At 35.8% G+C, this 24268-nt stretch overlaps 1 protein-coding gene across 6 annotated transcripts in view; it reads left to right on the forward strand.

The window, feature by feature from the left end:
• Positions 1–10067: 10067 nt before the first annotated feature.
• Positions 10068–24268, forward strand: part of LOC150097851 (uncharacterized) — a 98980-nt gene continuing 84779 nt past the window's right edge. For 5 of the 6 annotated variants that reach the window (XM_090406314.1, XM_090406312.1, XM_090406315.1 and 2 more), the window contains exons 1-2: positions 10068–10180; positions 17494–17627. In XM_090406314.1, coding sequence (XP_090262440.1) covers positions 17504–17627 — 124 coding nt within the window. In that variant the 5' untranslated portion in view covers positions 10068–10180; positions 17494–17503. Of the gene's footprint in view, positions 10181–17493; positions 17628–18468; positions 18577–24268 lie in introns of those variants that run through there. The other variant, XR_016549589.1, reaches the window with a different exon arrangement.

Genomic DNA, 24268 nt, shown 5'->3' on the forward strand with positions numbered 1-24268 from the left:
TAGTAAGGGTGCGTGAATTAAGTTCTTTACTTGAAGAGTCGTGAATGAGTGGAATGGCTTATCAGAGGCAGTTGTGAGCACCCAAACAGTGAATAATTTTAAGTAGATGTATGATAGGTATTGTGTGAATAATGGGTAGTGTGGGTTTCCCATAATGAGTATTTTGACTCTGTGGAGATACCCGTCTAAATAATCTCATCTCATCTTCTTTTTACCCTCTTTTACCTTGCGGTCTCGAGGGTTTATTAATCATCGGACCTCAAACCGTTCACAGGATAAGGTGGTCAGCCCTATGTCCTGCTTTGCGATGAAAAACTATGGAAAAAACCCTACTGTCCACTCCCTAGACCGGCTAACTTATTAAATAATAAAATTTATTCAAAACTTTATTTAGCTGGGGAACAACTTTTTTCAGCATAATATTTTGCAGTCTACTATGTGCACATACATGTATGAATGTGTTGCACACATAACTATATGCATGTATGTGTGTATGCAGTTTGCTGAATTAAATAAGTAGATTCATAATGCCCTAAAAACATTAGCCTAATTGCATAGAAAACTGTGGAGCGCTGTTGGTGATGTGTTTTGTGAAATTTATAGCTTGTGTTGAATAACGAAATGGTGGTCATAAGATCATCACATTGTTCCAAGCAAAAATCAAATGTCCTTTAATGGCATATGTTTCTTGAAAATTGCTTGTTTTCCATAATTTTTAATGAGTTTTTTAATCTAGCATGCTTGATAGTAGGATGAAATTGAAGTGATGGATTGCATTTAAGCGGATTTGGCATGAGTTATCTGGAGAGTTCATTGCAAGAAGGAAGTGTAATGAGTGGTGTAAACAAGTGGAGGAGAAATTGAGAATAAGGAATGAATGTGAAGCCAAGGGCAGAATGTAGTGAGGAGTTCAAGATTGTCGGTGTTATTAACCAGAAGAATGAACGTGTTTGCGAAAAAGACTGAGAGAACAAAGCTGAACATGATATTGCTGGTGCAAAAGAGAACCAGCAATGTCAAACAAAAACATGAATGATGAAACAAAAAAGTGTGTGAAAGTGAGCATGATTGTAAGAATGATAGACAGTACAGATGATGGAAAGAAATTGTGATTGCTGGGATGCACAATTTTAAAAACGAGTTATCAGAAAGGGAAATGAGATGAGATACTGTATATGTGTAACAATATTAGGGGTTTGGTGGATAGGAACAAATGAGTGCAAAGGGACAAATTGAAGTAAAGAAAAGAAAAATAAGTGATGATTGATTTATAATTGCAATGTATGGAGATTCCATTATTAAAGGTGTGGTGAATAACAAGGTCCACAAATGTTTACCAGGAGGGAGGATGAACATGCTGATTGATGCTTTAGACATGAGAAGTAACGAAGCAAGAGTGATGGTTGTAGGAACAAATGATTCTGTTGAACAGTAGAATGTGAAGATAGGTATTATGAAGTTATTTAGGAGAGTGAAAGATAACAGTATAAACATGCTATCAATGTGTGTGACAAAGGACAAAAATCGTGAATAGTAAGTTGGCAGAGCTATGTAAATAAAAATGGGTGAAGTTTTTTTTTTAATATGTAGCATCCATGAGGAAAGAATGGAATTGAAGTAATGGATTACAATTTAAGTGGATTTAGCATGAGTGAATTGGAGAGAGATTGTTGCAAGAAAGAAGTGTAATGAGTGGTGTAAACAAGACATCAGAGAAACAGTAGTAATGAGAGAGAGATGAGGGAAGAGAACAGGAATGCAAGGTAGACATGGGAATGGAAGGGTCAGGGTGGACAGGAAGACATGGTATTACAAGAGTGGATGTTAGAAGCAGTGTGGATTAAAATTGTAGGCATACGGATTGCCTGGGATGTCAAAAAGCAGTTGAGTTTGAGGAAGCTAAAAGGGGAAATTAAGGATAGATGAGATTGGGCAGGTGTAGAAAAATTGTAGCTGAGAGGTGACATGGGCAGGATAGGACTGATTATATAGACCTAAAAATGAATTTCTGCATTTACTTATGAATGCTAAAACTATCAGAAATAAGGAAGCAAAATTGTCTCACTGACATGAGTATATTTGCCAAAAAATGTTGGAATAAGTGAAAGATGGTCGGATGAGGATAATATCCTGATGACAAATAGAAATGGAGGGAAGGAAATATGTCCACACACGGTGGAGATGTAAGGGGTAAAGAGTTAGTAGTTATTTTGAGTCAGTATACTCTGAGGTGGAAGTTGGCAGGCAAAGATTTAGTTGGATCTCGCTATAGGACAAAGAATGTGGAGGTTGGTGATGAAGCAGTGTATACGCAACTTGGGTTAATAAACAATGGAATGGTGATCATTACGGATGATTTTAATTATGGTAGTGTAAATTGGAATAAAGAATAGCATGTAGGGAAAAGTAAAATGATTTTCTTGAGTTATTCAAAGACAACTATCTTCGGCAGTATGTAATGGAGTGTACATGAGGATTGAGAGTCTTAGACCTCATCATATCATCAGAGGATGTAATTGTGAATGGATTCTTGCATTTCCCTCTAGTTGGCAAAAGTGATTATGAGATGAATATCTGGATGGTTGCAAGCCATGAGTTACAAACCAGTGATTATGAAAAACAAAGGCCAACTTGGAGTTGTATCGTGGAAAGAGATAAATGCTGCTTGGGCAATAACCAAGAGTATTTAACAGTATCAATGTGTAAGTGTATTCCTAAGGTGAAAAGGCAGAATAAGGTAGGGTAGGAAATGGATAAACGAAGAAAACAAACATGAAATCTAGCAGAAGGTACACTGGAAGAAGCATGGGATCAATATTGGTAAAAATCAATTGCACGAAGAATACAAACCAGAAAGATAACTCACTGGTAAAGGACAGCCAAAACACAATGTAAGCAGAAATTAGTCAGGTAACAAGAAAAATCTAAGAGTTCTTTGATATGTGTCAAGTAGAAGAAAAAAATTACGGTAGACCATGGAAGCAGTATACAATTCTGTATGCGAAGGTTTCTGTAGTTTAGCAATTCATAAGAAAGATTTCAGTAATTGGACAACATGTTTATTAAGCTAAATGAAAATAAAAAGCAAACCCGACAAGTTTCGTAAGTCGTTTGACTTACATCTTCAGGGGTCAAAGGTAACTAAAAGTTTAAAAACAAGAAATGAGAAATTACTCAAAATAATTCATTATATACAGTTGTGGCCCGTCTAACTGTTATTAAATTGAATATCCGAATGTAGATTCAGTGCAATGCTAAGTTTCAATAATGCTGAATGCTGCCACGTTCTGCTGTTCACATTCACATTGTCCGAGGTCTGACTTGGGAATATTTTTTATCAATGCTGACCAAACTTGGTATAGAATTAGGCCCTGGTTTTTGTTACATTGCGTTGGAAGTCTAAGCATGTTTGCAGCTTCCTTAAATTTCTTATGTAACACTTTTTTTCAATGCAAAACATGTTTGTTTTTTTGCTAGAGTACATTATGGCTGGTGGAAGTTGTATGGTATGCTAGGCCTGATTTGTGTTCTCTTCTTTTTTGTACGTCTTTTTGGTGTTCATTCATTCGAATTTCCCCTGATCTTCCCGTCTGGCCTACATAGCAGATGCCACAGGAACAATGAATTTTATATACACCTGGTTTTTTTTAAAGGATGCTGTGGAGGTTTTGGGAGATGTAGAAATCTTGAAATTTTTTCCAGCTGTAGAAAAGCCAATCTGATGTTATGTTTGTTTAGTAATTTGGCCATTTTGTCTGTATCTTTGTTGATGTATGAAAGCGTGATTGCGTTCTTGAAATCTTGCTTTTGTGAGATGCTTGTAGGAGGTGTGTTGAGGGTTCTTTTTATTGTCTTAGCTCCATAACCTTTTTTTTTTTTTTGAGGAACTGTGTTAAATATTGAAATTCTTCATTTCTCTGTTTTTCTGTGCTGGAAATATTATAAGCTCTGTCCCTCAAGGTTTTAATTAAACCTATTTTTTGTGAGGGATGGTGGTGTGAGGCTGCATTAAGAAATATTCCTATGTTGGTGGGTTTTCCATAGATGGAGAAGGATAATTTATTATCTTTTTCATTCACTTCTATTAGGATATCAAGAAATGGAAGTTTTTTATGTTCTTCTTGTTCTAAAGTAAATTTTAGGTAGTTGTGTATAAATTATTCAGGTAATCTTTGTAAGCAGTTAGTTCCTCTGTTTTTCTTTTTCCATATGATGAAAATATCGTCTACATAGCGTAGCCAAATTTTCGGTTTTTTGTGATAATTGTTTAAAGCATTATTTTCAAAATGTTCCATATATAGGTTTGCTAAAGTCGGGGAGCCCATAGCCAGTCCTTCTTTTTGTTCCCAAAATTTATTTTGATACATGAAAAAAGTATTTTTTTTGCAATATTTATAAAGTTCTACGACGTCTGGAGGAAAGAGGTCCTCAAGGAGATTCAGTGTTTCATCTCTAGGAATTATAACGATATTTTAACAAAAATATGTTATAATTAAGGCGGGTAAAGGGAATGCGACGGTAGTTTTGAACTCAGAGGATTATAACAAAAAAATGAAAACTCTTCTTGAAGATACTAATACCTATACACCTTTAGACAGAGATCCCACCTGGCGAGCTCATATAAAAATCATAATAAAACCAATGATCTAATAAAAAAAGATACCCAATTGGATTGAAGAACTAAAAAGAACTCTACAATCAAAACACCCATTAGTTTCAAGAATATATGGTGTTCCAAAAATACACAAGGTCAGTATTCCTTTAAGATCGATAGTAGATGGAAGAGACTCTCCGGCCTCGAATCTGGCAAAACATCTCACCAACATGATTTTACCACACGTAGGAAAAACCTCATCTTTCATTAAGAACAGTGCACATTTTATTGAGAAGGTAAAGGATTGAGAATGTTCCTAGACGGCCACAACTGTATATAATGAATTACTTTGAGTAATTTCTCATTTCTTGTTTTTAAACTTTTAGTTACCTTTGACCCCTGAAGATGTAAGTCAAACGATTTAAGAAACTTGTCGAATTTGTTTGTTTTTTATTTTCATTTAGCTTAATAAACATATGGTCCAATGACCGGAATCTTTCTTAGTATACAATTCTATTTTAAATTATTGAAGGGTAACTGTAAGAGATAACCGAATAAATTGGAATTTCCATGAACTCGTGCGACTTGCGTTTAACAGATCTGAACGTGAAGCGCATTTCTGCTAAAAGAGAAGCAAGCGGGGGGGAATTCCCCGGTGGCTGCTGATTTTCTTTGAGTATCAAATGATGACGATTTTTGCTGATGTTATAAGTGATGAGATGTGGATTCATAAATACCACCTCGAAACTCGGCGACATTGATCCGCATAGAAAAGCCGTTGTCCACCAGATTCATAAAGAAGCAAGAGCATAACAGAAGCATGGTTTAATTTAATGTTTATTGGTTTTTGTTAAAGTGAGATAGGGCTTAAAAACGGCCTCGCCTATGCGGGAACGCAAAGGCGTTAGCTGATTTTATTTTATTTTATTTTATTTTTATTTATTTATTTTTTTTTTTTTTGGTTTTTGTTGTGTACGTTTCTGTCATGAATATATCCCTCGTGACAAGCAAAGGAATTTTGATTTTAAGTTTTGTTACGTTTCCCAAGAAGTTTCTAATAATTTCCACACAAATTTTTGGATCTCACAGGGGTTTACTGTAACAAAAGACATTATCAACATTCCTATTGTTGACAGGATTCGAACTCATGCCTTTTAAACTGAGAGCACTTCTAACTGCAACATGGAAATACTTATATATTTCAAATAATAAAACAGTGCTTATGAGGAGGGAAGCAACAAATTACTAATAAAATATTCTGGCTCTAAAGTCTCCAAATAAAAGTTATTTCGTAGGGCATGTCAATAGCAGTGTAGCTAGGTTTTTAGCGCCCTTGCAAATTCGTAGCTAATTGTGATAAACAGTGTGACAATTTCTGTAATTGCTAAAATATCCTTCCGCTAGTTCCCTTATGACATCGGCTCCCTTAGTGCGAAAGCGTTTTCTGATGCTACTCTACATGCAGAGGCGTAACTAGGGGGGAACGGAGGGGAAGGTCCGCCCCGGGCGGCACTTTGAACCTTTTTGAACTTTCGCAGTTACGGTAATTCTAAAATACAGTCTCGAGAACTCATTTCCAAATATTGTAATATTACTGCGAATTTTCCTCACAATTGTTGTAAGTGTCGCTAGTTGTGAGAGGAGTTTTTCTAAATAAAATTCCATTAAGAATTACCTGCATTACTATGAAATACACTTCGCCGATGTCATTGACGATTTTGCTAACAGAAAAGCAAGAAAAATAACATTTTAGAATGTTGGAATTAAAGTTTTATTTCAAAAATAAACATAGAGTTTTAATTTATTTCCCTATACGTCGTTTTGACTTTTTGTAGCATTTTTGGTGTGTATTGAGAGGGGCAGAAAATTCAAGGACCGCCCGGGGAGACAAAAGCTCTAGCTACACCACTGGTGACGTGCACATTTCTTTCTCTGATGAACACACAAAACATGTCCAGATAGTTATTTTGAACATTTGCTTCTCTTTCTTTCGTTCATCATCATTGGATATGTTTTTCTGCTAAACCTGTTTGAGGTAGATTTGCTGTTTTTATTAATAAATAGTGTTTGATTCAACTTGTGCACTAATATAATTACAAATTAACTTTAAAATATTTTTGAAATATGCAAGGGCTAATGCTGGTCTTGAAATTCACGCTTGCTCTTGTTATCATTCAGGGAGTGAGAGGTGTGATTGAAGTCTAATTAGGGGAATAATGAATTACTGACCATTTAAAACTATATATGTATTTAGAAATTTATGTACATTTAATCATACAAGTACAACATTTATTTTACAAATGATATTCTCTCGTTTTCAATTTAGCTACTTGAATACAAATTCTACCCTACGGTTCTTCTTTATGAACTGGTCAATAACATCGTCATAAAAAGTTGGTTGTAACTTCATTTTCCCAAGCAACGCGCACACTACTTGTAAAGGCTGACTGAAGCTCACTGGCTAGAGCTACGTTGACTGCGTGTGGCCTGTGTTTAAGCAACAGAGTGAGACGACGTGAAATGGCTATGCGCGCGCATGAAATCACAGTGCTGCTGGAGGACTTCCAGGCTCCCACAACCGAGCAAGCCAAGGTAGCTTTGACTAGACGAGCAAGCATCGGCCATCGGTATACAACGCAAAGCTCAATTATTGCCCCGCAAGCTTAAGACGTCTTTTGTCTACAAAAATGAAAGCCTAAATGGAATGCTTATAAATGCATGCATTTATTAACAAATAAATACTACTTTCTTTCTCAAGAAATGAGCTTGCGCAGAAAGCATAACAAGCATGGAGAATTCGTCCCTGGAAAAATGCGATAAGATCAAATTTCTTAACAGAATATAGTTTACTTATTTTATAAATGCATACCATAGAAAGTATGTTTCATAAAATTTCCCATAATCCTATTTTAATTTGACCCCATTCTTGAGTAAGGTGTTTAAGTAATTAAAAGGTGTAGTTCTCTAATGTCTCAGTTGGTGCTGTAAGAGGGCAATGACAAAAGATTACCACATTGAACTTTAATATCTTCAATGTAAGCCTTCATGCATTAGCACGTTAGCAACCACGCCCAATCTCCTTCATGAAAACATCCGGAAAATAATTTGATCCTTGTCATTGTTTGCAGAATAGAAAATTATGATCCAACACCATTCAGTAACAACTTGTTAACAACAATCGGAGATAATTTTTTTATTGGCTTTATCTCCGATGTTGAAGAAGTATTTTATTAAAACATTCTTTAATTTTGGATATAATGATATTCTTTGAATCTTCCATTAATGATTGACATGTGCTATTGGAATTCATCGCCTATTTTCCAAAAAAAAAAAAAAAAAGTACATATTAGTGATTAAAAAGAAAGAATGAAAAGGAAATTAGCTACTGTTTAACACTTTCATTGCCAAGCTGAAAATTGGAATTTCGTGTGGTGGCCAAATTTTTTATATTTTTTTATTTAGTTAGCGACGTCCACGCGATAACACGTGATCGGCCGTTTGGTGAGAACTCGCATCACGCTTATCGTTCATTGGCAAGCTGAAAATTGGAACTTCGTATGGTGGCCAATTTTTTTTTTATTTTTTCATTTAGTTAGCGACGTCCACGCGACAACGCGTGATCGGCCGAAGGGTGAGAACTCGCATCACGCGATATCGCGTGATTGGTAATGAACGTGTTGGAGAGGTCTCGACGGTCATGCCATATCAATCTAGACACACCGTAGATTAAGAACGAAAGTGAAGCTACCGAACTGGTAGATGGCGGCCAAAAAAAAAAGCATTTGCCAGTCAACGTGAAAGGAATTACAACGAAAGAAGTTGTACTAAAAAATTAGTATCCTTTCGGTATTGATGATTCCAATTCGCTTGGTTTTGACTTAAATTCAAAACGCGCAGAACCTTTATTGGAGCTTTGTTTCAGTAAAAATTCACTAGTCGCGCCTGAATAATGAAATCTTTCTAACATCTAATGACGTTTTTCTGTATCTAACAATTTCTTTCATTCCTAATCTCCGTTCATATTATACACAAGAAATAAATAATGGAAGGCCTTTTATCCCTCTCCCCAAGGGATTCCATTAAAAAAAATGGCAAACAATTATAGCCCTACCTAACTGGTATTTTTGTATAAAAACAGCGCGAGTTGTGTGGTCGGTTTTGATGAGCTAAGGGATTAATTTATGCTGGAGAAAACACCTAGAAAATATTCCTCTTGTCAGTGAGTATAATCGAATGTATATTGTGTAAGTCTTTCTTTCTTGATACAGTGTCAATAGAGAATACAAAATAAGTGGCTTTCACACTTTTAACAGAAAATTTTCGCTCAGTCCCGTATGTATTTTATTTATTCAAAATAAAGAATTGTTAGCACTTAATCAGTTCAACACACTATTATCTTATCTTAAATTAATTTATTAAAAATTTTCGTCGTTGTATTTATTTTTCAATTATATTTAATTAACGCGCTTCAGTTTTTAAACGACACCGAAATTATAGAAAGTTCACCTAGTAGTGTGTCGAACTATTATTTGTTTTCCCTCCAAATCCTTTATGTTACTCCGCGTCCCATTCTTACCTATAAATTATTTTCAACACATGCGTAACAATGACACTCAATTGTGTGATATCACATCATTAATAAACACTGGCCTTCTCAAATACACGGGAGAGGAAAAGCGAATGATCATTTAATTGATTATTATGCAGTTTAACTAGATTCATAATACAAAATTATGAATTCAAATACGTAGACTGTGAGGACAATGTCTCTCACGTAAGTTGTTTTTATTTTGAACGTCAACTGAAGTTAAGAAAGTGAATTATTATTTTATTTGCAGCAGTTCTATGTATAATGCATTAGGCCCCAATTAGCTTAAATTCTAGCTTTTCACACACGTTGGGGGAAATACGTTAACTAAATATTGGTTTTCAGAGTACATCGGCTAAACGCCAATTCTAGATATTGAATGTTGAACAGGAGGAAAGCAAGTAACGTGGGGATAGGGTATTAATTAATAACTCATTCTAGAAGTCCAGCGGGAAAAATAAATAAATAATAAACACGGGTAATTTGAACGGTATATGTGCGGGAAAGTGGGTCGTGGTAATTTGAGAAATTGTAAAAACGGATATAGTGACTAATAGAAATAATTTCAAGTTTATTCGATTCGTCGAAAATCTTCGAAGGTATTCCTAAAATATCACCGCGTTCTCGGGAAAAGTTGTGATGTTTTAGTAATGTTTCAAATTTTTTGAATTTCAGAGATTACGAATTCTACACCGTTAGTCACCGCATTTCCGTTTTTTTTTATATATGTATGTTCACGGAGGTGGAAGGAGCACGAGCTGCATGCAGTACGCTACGTTATAAACTCCGAATTTCGCAACTCATACATACACACAGCGTGGCTAGAGACAACGGGTGATGATGTATTACAGTACACGACGGGCGACTCCAAGAATATTCAAAAAATCTAAGAAAGAGAGTAAGGAGTCGTTATAGTTCTGATATTTGTTTATCCCACACTGCGTGTGTGTGTGTGCAGCTGATTACATCCAGTCCATAGTCCTGTGCTTAATGGATTGGTGAGTAAAAGTGTTGACTTCTGAAAATTAGCTTCCATTAAAGATAAACGTTAATTTTGAAGGCGTGTTTAAAGTATTTTGATTCTTTCTGCTCGGTAATAGTAACTTCATGCTTTAACAAGGTTTCGCAATGTATCGTTATATTCATAAGGTATTTGTGAATATCTCTGTAATGTACTTTATTTATTTTCTCGTGTGTGTGTGTGTGTGTGTGTGTGTGCGTGTGTTTATATTTTGCGCCTCCTCGAATTGAAATAAATAACCATTATTTTCTTAGATAATTTCTTCAAAATCAAAACATTACTATAAAATAATTATTTTATTATATAAATTATTTCATCTCCCTACTTTGCCGCACTTGCATGTATTATCATTTAAGGTACTGTGTGTGTGTGTGTGTGTGTGTGTGTGTGTGTGTAAAATAGGAATAAACATTTATTAATGTTTAAAAGCGTTCCTTAAATTGTCTTACTTTGGGGAAGGATACTGTGTCATAGTCGCAATGGCAAATGTAAGAATTCAGAACTCCAGTTATTCTATTGCACATCACAAAAAAAAAAAACAAAAAAAACACGTATCCTTTCTGCCGTTAACATTTCATTCTGTTTGGGGCATAATATCTTCACTGTATACTTTAAAACCATAATTCCGCATTTTAACAGTTTTTCTTAGTTTTTAAGCGATTTTTGAAATATATTACGGGAGGAATCTTTATGTGGACTTTTTCAATCGAAGGTGAGTTAGCCGATCTCATACGGAGGTAGCAGGGGTTTTTTTTCTCCCGGAAACTCGGGTTTTTCATTTCCGCATACAGACATATCGGCCCCTCCGAACACACGCAGTTTACAGACAGAAAACACTAGTTGTGGTGATGGGCAGTTGGTGGAGATGATTGGTGGTAGAGATTCGATGTAGTGGTGGAGACAGTTGTATAGTGGGTGCCCTCCCGCGATGAGTCTTCGAACTCCTTGGAGGTATCACGAATAATAATAATAATAATATTAAGATACTGGCTTCTAATGCGTAAAATATAATTTCTTGATTTTTGTGACTTTATTTGAGATAATGTTTCTATTTTCTAACCATCGTCTTTCATAAGTGTCATCATTAAGGACGATTCCCAAAAATTTAAGTTTTCTTCAGTCTTTGGGTAAATTCTTTAGAAGTGGGCATCTTCCAAACTTACCTTCATTGTTCTTGCGCTAGGAGACAGGTCCACTCAGGAAGTCAACGACAATTATTAAGATACTGGCTTTTAACGCGAAAAATATAATTTCTTGATTTTTGTATCATATATAAGATAATAATGAATATATATATATATATATATATATATATATTACTCTAATACATTCACTAATAATAATATAATAATTCGCTAATGCATTCATTACTATGTAGTTTCTGTATTAAGATTAATTAGATTTGCAACTTCTTTATCCTGATTCATGCATTGGATATGCTCAATGCGACAAAATGAAAAATACCTTTCTTCTCTTATGAATTACGCACACGATGAGTTCTTATAAATATACTGTCAGAATTTTGTACACGCATTTTTTTCCTGCAGTGTTAAGCTTATGATAAAAATTGCAGCATATCGATATAAATGGTTTTTAGTGAGGAAGCATCAATAGGTCCCCGCGGTTTGCCTAGTGGCTTTGCGCTTCGCAACCCTATGCCTAGGGTTCGATTCCCGTCGAAGACGTGAGGAACTTGAGGATCTTCCTCAGGCACAACCAAGTTAGCTGGTCTTGGGCGTGGGCAGTAGGGTTTTCCCGCCAGTTTATCTGGCGTTTTTCATCCCGCAAGCAGGCAAACCGACCCTGTGAACCTTCTACAGCCAAAAATATATCTCTCCCCCCAGCGGCAGACTAGGCGACAGGTCGGTTGGGAGTGCTACTAACAAGTGAGGAAAAAATATATTTAAAAGCATATGATGTTTTTCCAACGGACTGTCTTTTGGGAAACTTATACTGGGCAAAACACTTATTAGGGTGAAAGAGGTTTCTGTTCTTGTGTCATAATGAGTAATACTTTTCTTTTCAGAATTAGATAAGAATGCCGAGGTCGGAATCGCATTTGCCTTTTATTATACTGCATGAGTTTAAAACTGCCTCCCCTCCCTTCTAAATGCACAGCCTTTGGGAAAGGATCCCTTGCGAGACGAACAAAAGAGTATATTCTCAGTATCATTTATGATAGCATTCGTTAGTTTTGTTGTTATTTGTCTTCTTCCCTTCACGTATTAGGCCTAGTGGACTGTTACAGGGCTATCCTTAGCCCATCTAAGGCATATCTGTCTCTGCGATAAGGTGGCTGTCCCTATGCCTCCCATGTCTGTAGATGCGCGTGTTCACGGGGCCGGTTTGCCTGCTTGCCGGAGGAAAAACCCCAGATAAACTGGGGAGAAAAACCCTGCAGTCCACGTCCAAGACCGGCGGCTAACTTGGCTATGTCTGAGAAAGCTCCTCACGTCACCGACGGGAATCGAACCCAGGACACTCCTTTCCCAGGCATATGGTCGCGAAACGCATAGCCACTCGGCTAATCGCGCGGACCGTTGTTATTTATAACATAATATTGTATTGTTTCGAAGCATTTGTTTAAATTTGTGCGATACTTAAAGAGTCCAGTTTTAAACTGTAATTGAAATGATGTGACAAATTTTAGTTGAGATCCCAGTTTCATCTCCTTCCGGGTTAATCGATGTTTGGTCCCAGACACCTATTGTGATTTAGGATCCCAAAATGCACGCTTTTCTGCCTCGAGCTAAATAAGTGCAATTCACTGTGAGATCATCTGCCAGATTTACACGCAATAAATAAATATGCTAAAGAACACTGATTTCTTATAATTAATTGTTGTTAATTAATTTAATTAATTGGAGATTAGTTAAATTATCCTCAACTTGAAAAGGTTCAATAAATGATCCTCTCGTTCTTTCACGAGATTTGATCCCATATTTTGCTTGCGCGAAATCTTCAGATCCCCACGGACATGCCGATTAACTTGGTCTCCGAAAATATTAAATGGAAAATTCCAGAAATTGGCGTTTCGTAAGTTTTAAACTGCTCGCCATCTGAGTAGTTCTCGGTTATCAGATCGACTATCGCAGTGCTTGTATTCAAGTAACTCTCATTCCTTAGTAATGTCCCCAAAGCGAAAGGGTAGTGATGCTGACAATTCGGATATGCCAAAGAAAAGCCATAAAATGCTTCCTTTTAAGTGAAAAGAGGAAAGTTCTCGACTTCACAAAATAAATAAATAATAATAAAAAGCGTATGCTGAGATTGCTAAGATTCCATTCACATTCAGATAATTTTTTTTGCAGTATATTGTTATAATTGTTCTGTTTTATTATTAGTTATTGTTGTTAATCTCTTACTGTGCCTACTTTACAAATTAAACTTTATCACGGTAGGAAAAAACATAGTGTATATAGGGTTCGGTACTATCCGCGGTTTCAGGTCTTGGAACCTATCCCCCGCGGATAAGGGGGTATTACTGTATTAGAGGTCGAACACAAATTTGATACAATCAATACATTTTATCATAATTGTTAAACAATGCCCGAAAACCCTCTTTTCTTGAATTCTAACTTCATAAAGGGATGATTTGCCAGAATAAAATTCATCATCATCATCAAACCATGGGCTCACTGCCCGTTGGTATCCAATGCCTCCTTCACTATCTTCTTCCCCCTTTCTTTGTCCAGCGTCGCAGTTTCTGTACACCCATTCTACAACAGTCCTTTATATCGTCTATCCATTCTCTGTATGGTCTACGTCTTCTGTTTAAACCTTCCAAAATGCCAAACATAAATGTCTTTATCTTCCAGACCTCATTCATTCTGCAGATGTGTCCAAATAATTGCAGCTTCCGTTTTATAATCTTCAGCATTAGATTCTTCTTTGGTTGTATCTTCCGATAAAGCTCTTCATTTGTGATTTTCTGAACCCCTCCTATTCTTAGAATCTTCCTGTAAGAAGTTCTTTCAAATGCCAAAGTTCTTTTTCTCGATTCCTTATTTATCACCCACGTTTCAGATCCATACAGTACACCTCTAAAGATGCATGTTTCCGGCACTCTTAGCTTTGTTTGCAGGCTGATCACTTTACTTTTCCGGATGTTATCCACGGCCTTCAGATTTGTTCTTCCATTTGCAATCCTGATCTTTATTTATTTTTTTACAGTCTCCAAACCATATGTCCCAAATATGTGAATTGTTCTACATTTTCTATACCAGTTCCATCCACTTGTATCTTTTGTTTCATGTTCTTCTCACCAAATATCATTGTCTTGGTTTTTTCCAAGTTTATAACAAGTCCAAATCTCTTCCCTTCATCATTTAACAGTTTCAGAGTTTTTTTTTTCTAGTTCTCTTTCGTCTTCTTCCATAATAACAATGTCATCTTCAAATTTCAGATTGTTAATTCTCATTCCGTGTACAGATATTCCTTTTACATCTTCCACTTTGTCCATTGCTCTTTCAAAATGTGCGATGAAAATGCATGGTGATATTGTGTCCCCCCCTGTCTAGTGTACCTCTTCTTATTCTAAACCATTTCCCCAAATCATCACCTATTCTAACTGCTGCAACTACATTCTGATAAACATCTGAAGTTTTTTTATCAATTCCATAGGATTCCAGAACTGCTAATGTCACTTTCTGGTCAAGACTGTCAAACGCTTTCTGAAAATCAACAAAGCAAATATATATATATATATATATGTGTGTGTTTTTGTTTTTTCTCCTAGCTTTCTCTGCTATTAACCTCATTGTCAAAATCTGTTGAATTGTAGTTCTATCCTTCCTAAATCCTGCTTGCTCGTCTGCAAAGTATGCTTCCAATTGTGTTCTCAATCTTTCTGTCAATATCAGTGGCGGCCAGTACATAAGCACTGCAACACTGCAGCACCCCCAAGGAAAAAATGAAAAATTTAAATTTCGTTTGTGTTTATAAATAATAACAATGCTTACAACATTACATAAATGCAATACAACATGTTAAAGGTTACAGCTTATGTTTTGACATTGATTGAATAGTTAATAATTGGAATTGTTCGATTAACACTTTAGATTACTAAACAAATACACTGCGATCTAACGCAGTGTCGGAATTATCACGTTCGACCAATCGCAGTCAGACTCTCTGATATTCGTTTGCGCTGGCACGTTACAAGTCATTCCGACACTGCTCGTTTAGGCAGTGTGTCGTATGCTTGCGCGCGTTATTTCTGTGAAATACGAAACTTTTATTATTGGTGTTTGTTCGTGGTGAGAGTGAAATATTTTTAATAAAGCAATTTTTTAATATCTCAATTTATTTATTAATAAATTGGTTACTGATTAGGTAAAAAATATTTTTTTTACAAATGTTTTATTTGTATATGCAGCACCTCCACTTAAAAATTTTCACCTGCCACCACTGTTTAATTTCATCATCATCACTTTACCAAGGCAACTTGTCTAGGCAATTGTTCTATAATTTTTACATTCTAACTTATTTCCTTTCTTGTATAATGTCACTAATATTGATTTCATCCACTTAGGCATGTTCCCCTTCTTTCCATACCATAGTTGGTGCATTTCTGTAACCATACTTTCACCACCATATTTAATCATTTCTCCAGTGATGTTATCGTTACCAGGAATCTTGTTGTGTTTTAGCCGTCCTATTACTTTTTCTACCTCTCCTCTTAAAATGTCCATATCATGCTCATTACCTGGTGGTGATATCTGCTTCAATTCTTCAGTCAGTTTCCCAACGCTATCTGAATCTAGTTTTTTTTCATATAACTCGCTACAGTATCTTGTCCACCGCTGTACAATTTTTTCTTTATTCATCAATACTTTGCCTTTTTCATCTTTAATTGTGGTCTGTTTTGGTTGCCACTTTCTATTAATGGTTCTGATCATTTTGTATACCTCCCGTGTTTTATGCTCTCTATAGTACTGTTCTATATTGTTGCATTGGGCTTCTAACCATTTCATCTTATCCATTCTGACTGCTTTTTTCACCTCATTACACTTTCTTCTATGCTCTTCTATTTGTTCTGATGTATCTCTTCTTATCTTCAACATTCCTTTCTCCTGTACTAACTTCAGTGTTTCTTGTCTAATCCATTTCTTCTTGATCTTCTCTTCATTTGGTACTGTTTCTTCAACTGCATCTTCTATCGCCTTCATTGCTCTTTTCACTCTTAGATTCGAGTTTTTTTTTCTTTCTCCACACTTTTAAGTTTCTTTTCTAACACTGTTCTGTACCTTCTTCCTATTTCTGCTTCACTTATTCTTGCTGTATCTCTTCTATTCTGATGTTGGGGTTTATATTTCTTTTTTAATTTCGACTTGATGTTTGCAATCACTAAACTATGGTCCGAATCTATATCCGCTCCTTGAAAAGTTCGACACTGCTGCACTAATGTTATCCATCTTCTTTTAATCGTAATCATATCAATCATGTTCTTGGTTTTCCCATCATTTGATTGCTACATCCATTTTCTACTCTCCTTTTGTTGGAATCTTGTGATACAGTTCATCATCTCGTGGTCCACAGCAAATTCTAACAGTTTTTCACCTCGTTCATTTCTTTCTCCGAAACCAACTTTTCCCACTTCTCTTTCCCAACCATCATTGTCTATTTCGGAATTCTGGAGATTGGAATTCTCCAGTCTCCAGTGCCGTCGACAGGGTATAGCTCAGAGGCAGCCTGCCTCACGGCGCGGCTTAATAAGGGCGCTCGTTCAGCCATATTGCGGTAGGCACCGTCGCTACGCTGCGGAAATAAGTTTTTCCAAGCTTAAAATGATTAAAAATTATTTGCAAACAGCAATGACCCAAGAAAGATTGGTTGGTCTAGCAATTATATCAACAGAGGAGGACATAGCTTATAATTTAAATTTAAAAGAGCTCATAAACAGTTTTATTGTGCGATATCCCCGTAGAGCAAACATTTAATTAATATTATTATGTAATCGTTTTGCATTGATGTTTCTCTGGTAATAAAAACAAAATAGCAATTGGAGATTTTCTTATATTTTTGTCTTATAATCCGTCAGAAGCGATATTTAATTGTTTGCCTCAGGGTGCGATCTAATCTGGCGACGGCCCTACCAATCTCCTTCAATAATTAGCAGATCTTGCTTTGGTATTGTTTCTATTGTCTCTGTCAGATCTTTGTAAAATAAGTCAACATTCTCATCTGTGCTGTCATTAAAATTGACGAACTTTAATTTTTGAACATTGGCCTACAAGTTATTATTTTAATTGTCGTGAGCTTTCAAAGATGTCCTTTTGATACTTGTAGACAAACTGCAATGGAAGATGATGATGTGAAACTTGGTGTATTTGAAACTTATGCGGCTCCTTGTGGCGTAAAGCAAGAAGTAAAAAAGAAACGAAAGAGACACTTCAGTTTACGGTTTAAGCCACCAAACAAGGGTAAGTTTTGTCATATTTGAAATTTCAAGGTTTTATTTTTCCCTACTGTTCTAAATAATTGATGTAATGGTGCCTTTTAAACTTTAATTACTGAAAACTATTACATTAATTCTCCTGGAGTCAGACTCATCGAGAGAGAGAGTCTTATACCATTAACAAATGCTTCATGGTGGTTTTATTAAAAAAAAAAAAGTGCTGTTCAGGTGAGTACCATAATGTTAAGGAGTTTAACACCTGCCGAGAATTCATTATTGCTGCCTTGCTTATTTTGGCAATAAATTGTACATCGTATTATTTTTATTAATTTTATAAAATATCACATTAAAATGTGGTGTTATAAAGTAACACTGACTGCTAATTTTATATTTTATTTTATACATACTTTTTTTTCAAAAAGTTGTGTATTCGAACGAATTATATTTTCCATGTATACTTTTATTTTACGAATCAAATATTTAATAATAACTGACGTGAAATTGGTGGTGTTACTTCGCGCTTTGGTTGAAAGCGTTTAGTGCAGCAGACGAGAAAAAAAACAACAACAAAAAAAAAAAAAAACCTGAATAACAGGTAGTTTATAAATTAAAGACTTAACTCTGTATGTTAGTCAAGTAGATAATAGTTTAATATCCGACGTTTCACTGACTGATATCTGTCAGCATTTTCAGAGATATACTGGTAAGCAATGGAAAGTAACAAAAACTAGGAAACTAACCGACAATTCTAAAAATTATATAAAGTTATCACTGTGCGTGATACAATGATATAATATGCGTGCCGCACGTACAACGTTTTATTTGTTGAGAGCGTTTATGTTTCTGAAGTGTTGTACTGTTTTCTTTATGTTGTGTACACTACAGTGTTCCACAAAATATTCCTGTATGATCTAGCAATGCTGACGGTTAATATATCCTTAACTCAACATTTCCTGCTTTGCATGGTTGACGAGGTAAGAATTCGTAAAATGCTATAAAATTAATGTCGAACGTACTTGAATGCTCACGCTTAAAGGAAATGAAAACAACTGTAATTTTAATGAAGCAATTTAGATGTGAACAAATTCACAATAATTCAGTAAGTGGCTCTTTCAGGCTACTTATGGAATATCTTAAATACACAAGTATTTATGCATTCCCCTAAGCCTCTGTAGCTTAGTCAGAATAGACGAAGCCCTGAATTCGATTCCCGTCAGTGAGGAAAAGTGATTTAGCCGGTCTCATACGGAGGTAGGGGTATTTTCGTCCGGAAACTCGGGTTTTTCGACCCTAGAACAGGCAAACCGGCCACGTGAACACACATGGATTACAGTCATGAATACGCCCCAGCCATATGCCGAGCCCGGATAAAATTAGGGATGAAGGAAGCAATGGTGAACTACCCTGTAAAAAAAAAAATCTCACCAGGAACACTTTGTGGGCAATGTCTAGAAAATCACCTAGGGTTGGAAAGGACTGAAAGGAGAAAACCACCACTCGCGTGCATTCCACTGCACAAATACTTATGTATAAATGGCATTTTTCTGTTTGGCATTATATAGTCGGTTGTGGATAGGTGTTTAAAATTTCTGTTATTTTACTGTATTCTTTATGTTGGTAAAATGTCTTATTCTCAATATGTTGTCTGTACGAAACTGCAGTAATTTGATTCCATTTTTATTTTGCACTGGTTCCAAATTCGTGCACTTAAACTTCCATCTGTAATGATCATTTCTATTGGTTTTTATTTTATCTGGATTTCTTTTAATTCTCTGTAAAGTGTACTTATTTCTGTTTTTTTTTTTCCCTTTTAAGGACTATAAAATGAAATTTATTATATGCTCTTTTATCATATGAATGATTCTTTCTGATATTCTTATACAGTTATATTCTTTTTTTATGTTTATGTTTAACTGATGTTGCTCGTGTAGTATTATTGCTATTCGTCAATAATAGGGGACTTCAACTTTGGAGGCATAGATTGGAATGAGGAAAGATCACATGGCAAGAAGGAAGTGGAAGTTATACACTTACTAAGAGATAATTACTTGAAACAATATCACGGAGGGAACGAGAGTGTTTGTTGTTCAAGGATCAGAAGACCTGTCCATAACCAAGGTTGCAGACAGGTCTTTAGAGGCTACACTGCTTTTAACTGGGGAAAGGGATCTGGACTTAGGAGATAGCAAAACGTGTGGAAATTCCAGTTAAAAAGGGATATATATGGAACTACAAGACAGTATAGATTGAGGTACAAATTGTTTCCTTTAAAATTATTATTTTTTTTACATAATCTGTTTTTATATGTAATCAGTGATTACCTGTGTGATAACGTTATAACACTATTCTTATTTTATGATGATGATGGTAGAAACACCTTCTGGAGTCAAGACTCATCAAGGGAGGCAATAGTAAGATGTGTATAGCGTTAAGTAAATTTTATACGTATCTTTTAATATACCATCTGACTGATGCATTGCGACTTCATGCTAACTTCACTAGTGAACTTGCCCACTATAATTGAGGTAGGACCTGTTAAACTTTACCTCAATAAAAAAAAAAAAAGTCGTGGCGTGCTATTGCCATTTCGCGAGGTATGCGTGCTTATGTTTAGCCTGCTCAAAGGCCTGTTCAGCATTTTACACCTATGTTTTCTAATGCCGGTCTTTACTGACCTGGGCGTCTTATTATTATTATTTTTTTTTTTTTAAATTACATTTGATATATTTTTATTGTAAATAGTCAATATTTTGCGTATTGTATTCTTACCCTAAAGTAAATGTTGTGAACAAACTGTCTGTAAATAAGATATCTTTGTTAATGTTAAATATTGGATAATTGTTTGCTTACTAGCGAAACTACATGAGCTGAGATTCAGAGCTAGTGGATTCTTATCCCCATCTTCCATTAATTTTTTCCTCATGATGTCGTTTACCTTCTCATTACAACATAATTTTTAGATTTTCTCGAGTTATTTCGAAGATTGACAACACCAATGCTATTCTCGATGATCCCTAGTAAAATATTGTAAATTAAATATTCTTGTATTTCTTCATAAAATTTAATATATTTCTTCGTAAAATTCGAAGCAATTTGAAAATGACATCGACTAACGTACAGCGATCCTTATTAGTTTAAAAGTGGTATATAGTATGCGGTTTTTACCTGCGTCAATAGCCTTGACTCTTAATTGTTTTTTTGTGTGTGTGAATTTAAACACCAAACTTTTCGTACTAATTATCAGACCCCGAGGAATCTCACTAGTTAGTTACCCACTAGAACTTAATAGTAGATTCGACCATTCAATACTACTTTACCTTCTTTCCTTTGTCATTTTACTGTCCAAGTCCCTTGTTGCTCTATTTCCCGTATATGTAAATAAGATTGTTTGGTACAACATCGAACAGTTGACTAAAATTTTTATATCCAGCATCTATTTTATTTTTATTATTCTCGAATGCCAGCCACGAAAGGCTATTGGTATTACCTTAATAGTATATTAGTAGTGTGGGTTAATCCAGAAATCCCGCTCTAGAGATTAATGCGGAACTTTTCAGGACACTTTAGGCTTTTAATAAGTTGGGTGCTGTCCTCACACCAGACGATGAAATTCATGTATTAATGAAAAGTGTTCACAAACCATCCATGCTTATTGCGGGATTCAAACTCAAAGATTGTTGGTTAGTGCGGATATTCACGTTTTATTATTAGTGTGGAAGTAGGATTTTTTTTTTCCACATGGAAACTTGGGTTTTTCGTCCCCCAGAACAGGCAAACCGGCTCCGTGAACACAAGTATTTATGTTCTTAAGGAGCATCTTTGATACTCCTTAAGAACAGAAATTCAGTCTTGCAAATGCCTTAAACAATGTCATACGTAAGGAATTTCTCCGAAGTCTACATCGCACGATGTGTATCTTATTTAATCCGTCAATTCTGCTAGCTAGTCAAGATCAGTTTTCTTGGGTTAGACTTTCATATCTAGTCTATACGAGCACAAAAACATTGCGTACCCCTTCACCTTAAAAAAAAAAAAAAATCTTTCATCCCAAATGGTAGTGCCCTTCTGCTCAACACTTAATCGACCCTTACACTACTTTCGCATTTGAGGTGAGCGCCAAAAACCTCTCTCAGAATACTTGATTGTATTCGGAAGAAAATGATTCTCTTAACAGTTGCTGGCCAACATCAGACACAGTTCAACTTCAACCTGATCGAACCAACTTATAGTTCTTCTTCATACCTTCCTGTGTTCTTTGGAATAACCTTCCCGATACCGTTTTCATCCAATGAATACAGCTCCCAGTTTTTCAAAGACACTTGTTTTTGAAAAACTGGGAAAAACTTTATTTATAAATAAATAAAGATGAAAGTATAATTTCCTTGAACTTTATTTTGTACTAATACTTAACCCGTTTAATTATCCTTAAGATTACTTTGGGAAAAAATAATTTAATTCCTTTCCACAGGTTTGCAACACGCATTCCAGAATGGGACGTTGAGTACTACGTGTGAGTGGTTCTCTAATCGGAATAGTCATCACAGAAGACCCCCCCCCCCTTTGTAAGCACCTGCTTCAATGCATTCTCTCCACTTGTGGTATTTTCTTCTTTAACCCATAAAAGTCCCTTGATGTTCACGATGAATGAATGCAGCCGGTACGTCACTCATTTGTCGCATCCCCTAAGGGCAAGTATTATGGCTATGGATCTGTGTGTTCACGGGACCGGTTGCCTGTTCTGAGAAACGAAAAACCTCCGTGTCCTGGAGAAAAACCTCTAGCGTCGTACTAGACCGGCATTTGATATGAAACCACCCGGATAACGGTCCCCATATCACAGATGGGGGAGGTACAGTCATACTATCCCAAAAAAGGAATAATACATCGTGTACAAAGAATGCAAACATATACTACTAGCTACTTAGAAATTTTCTTGAGAAGCTGAGTGTGGCAGTATCAGATTTGTGGTTAGTACGGTGAATGCGCGCACATACACACAAAAGATGCGCGTGCGTGCGCGCGCATTCAGCGTGTTTTTTGTTACAAGAAAAATAGTCCCATCGATACGATGATAAAATACATTTATTTCAAAGATTTCAAGATAAATTGGTTTGTATAGAAATTCTGCTTCGAAAATTGCAATTTTAAAATATTTAGTAGTTGATACCTCATAAAAAAACCCCATCTAATCCTTTCCCCCAGTGCCCATGACGAAGGGGGCCTGAAATGGGTGTATCAAAAAATAGTTTTTTTTTTTTTATTTTCAAATTTTGCCACTGTGGGGGCCGATTCCGTAACGTGTTTGGTCAAAGTTAAAAATTAACCGATCTATTTCTATCGTGTGTCCCCCCCCCCCCAAAAAAAAGCGGGTGGCAAAAATAAAATCTTGCACAGGGCCCATGAAAAGCTAATTACGGTACTGGTTGTCCCCCCCCCCACTTTCCCCTGCATATTTCTGGGTTCTGAATGTTTTTGATCATTCAAATTGTCACACTGAGAGGTCATGCTAATGAATTCTAATTACAGCTACCTTGATTCAGCTAGTTTACTTTAACAAAATGCATGCTTGTTATTGGATTATGTCAAAATAATAAAATCCAATAGAAGCGTCTTGAGTTTTCTAATTACAGCTTTCAGGGGATGTCAAGATTTTATTTTTCTTGCCAAAAAGAAATTCATCGTCGACTTTTTTAGGTCTCTCAGTGATGGGATGTACTAAATTATAACGTCCACCAAGATACTGTAAAATTGACATTCCAAAGCTTACTACCTCATGAGATGAGATAGTCTGCCGTTTTGCCTTTAATTCGACAGTTTATATTTTGGTTATGAGGAGGGAGATCAGAATTTTAAAAAAATTATGCTATGTAAAACCTAATGGGAAGAATGAAAGAAAAAAAGGTGCAGTTTCCGTAATGTGGTGTGAACCAATCAAGTGCCTTCACTTTAACCAAACTTTTCTACTTCAGAATTGAAGTGTTTTTGATTCGAAAATAAAGTACCAACACATTCTGTATGTATGTAGTCTTTCTACTCCTTATCCACTACCTTTACTAGGAGAGGTCATGGATCCGGATGATCAGCACTGCAAAGACCCATAAACTGCATGCTGCAGGATGACAGTGGCTGTACCTAAGCGATATTAATGTTCCTTAATGTTCCTTTCTTTGATAATCTGTTGCAACAAGCAAGTCTTTTTAGGATCAGAGATGCAATAATGGAATTTTCTAGTCAAAGGTTATTTTATAGTATTAGAACATTTTTATGGTATGCATAAGTACCTTTGGTGTGGATTGATGGAACACTTAGGAGTTGAAGACAAGTCTCCTCTAAATTCAGCTTGATGTTACATATTTCACGAGTGATCAAATAAAAAAAAAAATCACAACGACTTCTAGACGAGTAGTAGGGGAGCCACTAGTGACAAGATCAAGATAAGATAAGGAATCGTGACGTGATTGGTTGATGACGTCATTGTGTGCATGGCTTCATGGGTCTGGAATGTTTGGAATTTCCCTGTGGGCATATGTGTCACTGGCTTCAGCTCTTGTGTTTTGGTTCGCGTATGGGATTATGGGTGATGGTAGAGATAAGGATTCGTGTTGTGATTGGTGGTGCACTAGTGACAAGATGAAGATCAAGATAAGATAAGGAATCGTGACGTGA

Source organism: Typopeltis vanoorti, chromosome 16 (assembly GCF_054136105.1).
Source record: "Typopeltis vanoorti isolate ZY-2024b chromosome 16, IOZ_Tvanoo_1.0, whole genome shotgun sequence".
In the NCBI taxonomy this organism is placed as follows: Eukaryota; Metazoa; Arthropoda; class Arachnida; order Uropygi; family Thelyphonidae; genus Typopeltis; species Typopeltis vanoorti.